At 49.3% G+C, this 3,688-nt stretch overlaps 1 protein-coding gene across 1 annotated transcript; it reads right to left on the bottom strand.

Moving 5' to 3' along the window:
• Positions 1–1,474: 1,474 nt before the first annotated feature.
• LOC138367795 (serine/arginine repetitive matrix protein 2-like) lies at positions 1,475–3,205 on the bottom strand. The gene has a single exon (XM_069329764.1). It carries the CDS (start codon positions 3,203–3,205, stop codon positions 1,475–1,477), a length of 1,731 nt encoding a protein of 576 aa, XP_069185865.1.
• Between the last annotated feature and the right edge of the window lie 483 nt (positions 3,206–3,688).

Below are 3,688 nucleotides of genomic sequence, written 5' to 3'. Positions count from 1 at the left end.
ACACACCCACACACACCCACACCCACACCCCCCCCCCCCACACCCACCACACACACACACCACCCACGCACCCCCCCACCCCCCCCCCCCACACCCACCACACACACCCCCACCACACACACCCCCACCACACACCCCCCCCCACACCCACCACACACACCCCCACCACACACACCCCCACCACACACCCCCCCCCACACACACACACACACACACAAACACAAGCATCAGGCAAAATGGTGCTGCAGGTGATAAATAGAGGGTAATCATGACGAGTAATGTTTAACAAGGACATATTTCACTTAAAGTGTCCCCTATTATACAAATTGCAGTACCTAGTGACCAAAGAATGAGATATATTGCACGCGCGTGCCACCCCCCCCCCCCTGTGTTCCAGCTCACACTGGCCGCAACTGGAGAGTGACGGGCAACATGGCTACCTTCCCAGGGAATATTTTGTTAATCTTGGGGAGCATAAATTGATGTAGTGAGGAGCATATTGAGTTTTAATACATTAATGAGCCTGTCATCACAGCAAATCCATTACCATGAGAAGCCATACCCAGCCTCAATCCGCCTGGATAGTTATCTAGGTATTTGTGAGGGTCTGAAAGCATATTACGGTTCCTGAAATAGTTTACATGTAAACTGGCAAGTTTAATGAAACTTTGTCGTAAATAGAGATTATTCTCAAGTTATAACTTTAATGTAATGAAGTACTTGGTTTAAAATATACAAAGTTTATGCTGATAACGTTTTCTTTAAGAAATTTTAATTTATATTAACGGAATTAGAGGGCACACTGAAATAGTTTTCGATTTCCATATATAACATTATCTTAAATAATATATCGTATTAACGTAACCAAATGTAATGAAACCTAACCTAACCTAAAGTCACCTTAACCTAACCTAACCATGGATAGAGAGTAGATAACAGCACAAATTATGTAATCATCCCCAACCCATTCCCTAGAGCGGATATCCTCCCGGAGGAGAGGTCGATATTTATTTGACTGAACAAGATAGCACACGGAAGAGCTCTGACGTCACGTACCCGTCGATAACCCTTAGAAGGTCACGTGATATTGGGCAGCCAATGGGAAGCCACGCATCAGCGAGTTCGCTCGTTAATGGTCTGCCGAGCTTCAACTGGTTTGTCTACTATCTACCTCTTGCTTCTGCTGGCACCCTCATATCTACCTCTTGCTTCTCCTGAAAACTGATATCTACCTGTTCAACTGACACCTGCTGCTTCAGCTGGCATGTCATATCTACTCTCTGCTTCACCTGACATGTCATATCTACTCGTTGCTTCAGCTGGCATGTCATATCTACCCTCTACTTCACCTGACATGTCATATCTTAACGGTATGACTTATCATTAATGATCATGTCTTAACGAGCTCTCACTACACGCCGAAGCTCCGTGAACCAGTTCAAATTAACTTAATGACGTACGTATTAAAAGTTTCTTAAGTGAGCACATATGAGTTTTGCGTGTCTAGTATGGCTCCTGGAGTGCTTGTCTTGCTTCTGGAGTGTTTGTCTTGGTACTGGAGTGCTTGTCTTGTTCCTGGAGTGCTTGTCTTGTTCCTGGAGTGCTTGTCTTGGTCCTGGAGTGCTTGTCTTGCTTCCTGGAGTGCTTGTCTTGGTCGTGGAGTGCTTGTCTTGCTCCTGGAGTGCTTGTCTTGCTCCTGGAGTGCTTGTCTTGCTCTTGGAGTGCTTGTCTTGCTCCTGGAGTGCTTGTCTTGCTCCTGGAGTGCTTGTCTTGCTCCTGGAGTGCTTGTCTTGCTCCTGGAGTGCTTGTCTTGCTCCTGGAGTGCTTGTCTTGCTCCTGGAGTGCTTGTCTTGCTCTTGGAGTGCTTGTCTTGCTCTTGGAGTGCTTGTCTTGCTCCTGGAGTGCTTGTCTTGCTCCTGGAGTGCTTGTCTTGCTCTTGGAGTGCTTGTCTTGCTTCTGGAGTGTTTGTCTTGGTACTGGAGTGCTTGTCTTGTTCCTGGAGTGCTTGTCTTGTTCCTGGAGTGCTTGTCTTGGTCCTGGAGTGCTTGTCTTGCTTCCTGGAGTGCTTGTCTTGGTCGTGGAGTGCTTGTCTTGCTCCTGGAGTGCTTGTCTTGCTCCTGGAGTGCTTGTCTTGCTCTTGGAGTGCTTGTCTTGCTCCTGGAGTGCTTGTCTTGCTCCTGGAGTGCTTGTCTTGCTCCTGGAGTGCTTGTCTTGCTCCTGGAGTGCTTGTCTTGCTCCTGGAGTGCTTGTCTTGCTCCTGGAGTGCTTGTCTTGCTCTTGGAGTGCTTGTCTTGCTCTTGGAGTGCTTGTCTTGCTCCTGGAGTGCTTGTCTTGCTCCTGGAGTGCTTGTCTTGCTCCTGGAGTGCTTGTCTTGCTCTTGGAGTGCTTGTCTTGCTCCTGGAGTGCTTGTCTTGCTCTTGGAGTGCTTGTCTTGCTCTTGGAGTGCTTGTCTTGCTCCTGGAGTGCTTGTCTTGCTCCTGGAGTGCTTGTCTTGCTCCTGGAGTGCTTGTCTTGCTCCTGGAGTGCTTGTCTTGCTCCTGGAGTGCTTGTCTTGCTCTTGGAGTGCTTGTCTTGCTCTTGGAGTGCTTGTCTTGCTCCTGGAGTGCTTGTCTTGCTCCTGGAGTGCTTGTCTTGCTCTTGGAGTGCTTGTCTTGCTTCTGGAGTGTTTGTCTTGGTACTGGAGTGCTTGTCTTGTTCCTGGAGTGCTTGTCTTGTTCCTGGAGTGCTTGTCTTGGTCCTGGAGTGCTTGTCTTGCTTCCTGGAGTGCTTGTCTTGGTCGTGGAGTGCTTGTCTTGCTCCTGGAGTGCTTGTCTTGCTCCTGGAGTGCTTGTCTTGCTCTTGGAGTGCTTGTCTTGCTCCTGGAGTGCTTGTCTTGCTCCTGGAGTGCTTGTCTTGCTCCTGGAGTGCTTGTCTTGCTCCTGGAGTGCTTGTCTTGCTCCTGGAGTGCTTGTCTTGCTCCTGGAGTGCTTGTCTTGCTCTTGGAGTGCTTGTCTTGCTCTTGGAGTGCTTGTCTTGCTCCTGGAGTGCTTGTCTTGCTCCTGGAGTGCTTGTCTTGCTCTTGGAGTGCTTGTCTTGCTTCCTGGAGTGCTTGTCTTGCTTCCTGGAGTGCTTGTCTTGCTCCTGGAGTGCTTGTCTTGCTCCTGAAGTGCTCCTTCACTCTGCCATTAACATCTTGAAGCCATTCTTCACTCGAGACGAGATGCATTCAACAGCTCATTATAACTTGTTGTTACCAATCATCACTCTCGCACTTCCTTGCCTCTCGTTAGCTCTCTCTCTCGTTATTTACACGGCTCGCTACCTTCCTCCCTCCCTACCTACCTACCTGCCTCCCTCGTTATCACCTCTTTCGTTACCTTACTACCTCCCTACCAAGTTGCCCATCTGTCCTTCGTTCCTTCCTCGTATCTCCCTCATTCGTTACCCATCTCATTACCTATCTTCTCCTGTTACCTTCCGTCACTCATTACCTCCGTTACCTCATTCCTCTCTCTCTCTCTCTCTCTCTCTCTCTCTCTCTCTCTCTCTCTCTCTCTCTCTCTCTCTCTCACATTACCTGTCTCTGCTTCGTTACTCTTCCTCCACCCCTCACGTTGCCTCTCCTCCCTCTCTCCCTTCCCCCCCCCTCCTCCTTCCCATCTCCCTCGTCACCCCCATCCACGCCCCATCCTTCCTAACAACCCAAGTT

The sequence above is a fragment of the Procambarus clarkii genome, chromosome 23 (assembly GCF_040958095.1).
Source record: "Procambarus clarkii isolate CNS0578487 chromosome 23, FALCON_Pclarkii_2.0, whole genome shotgun sequence".
NCBI classification, from domain to species: Eukaryota; Metazoa; Arthropoda; class Malacostraca; order Decapoda; family Cambaridae; genus Procambarus; species Procambarus clarkii.
Note: the sequence above shows the minus strand (reverse complement) of the source record. Positions and strands in the feature narration are given on the sequence as shown.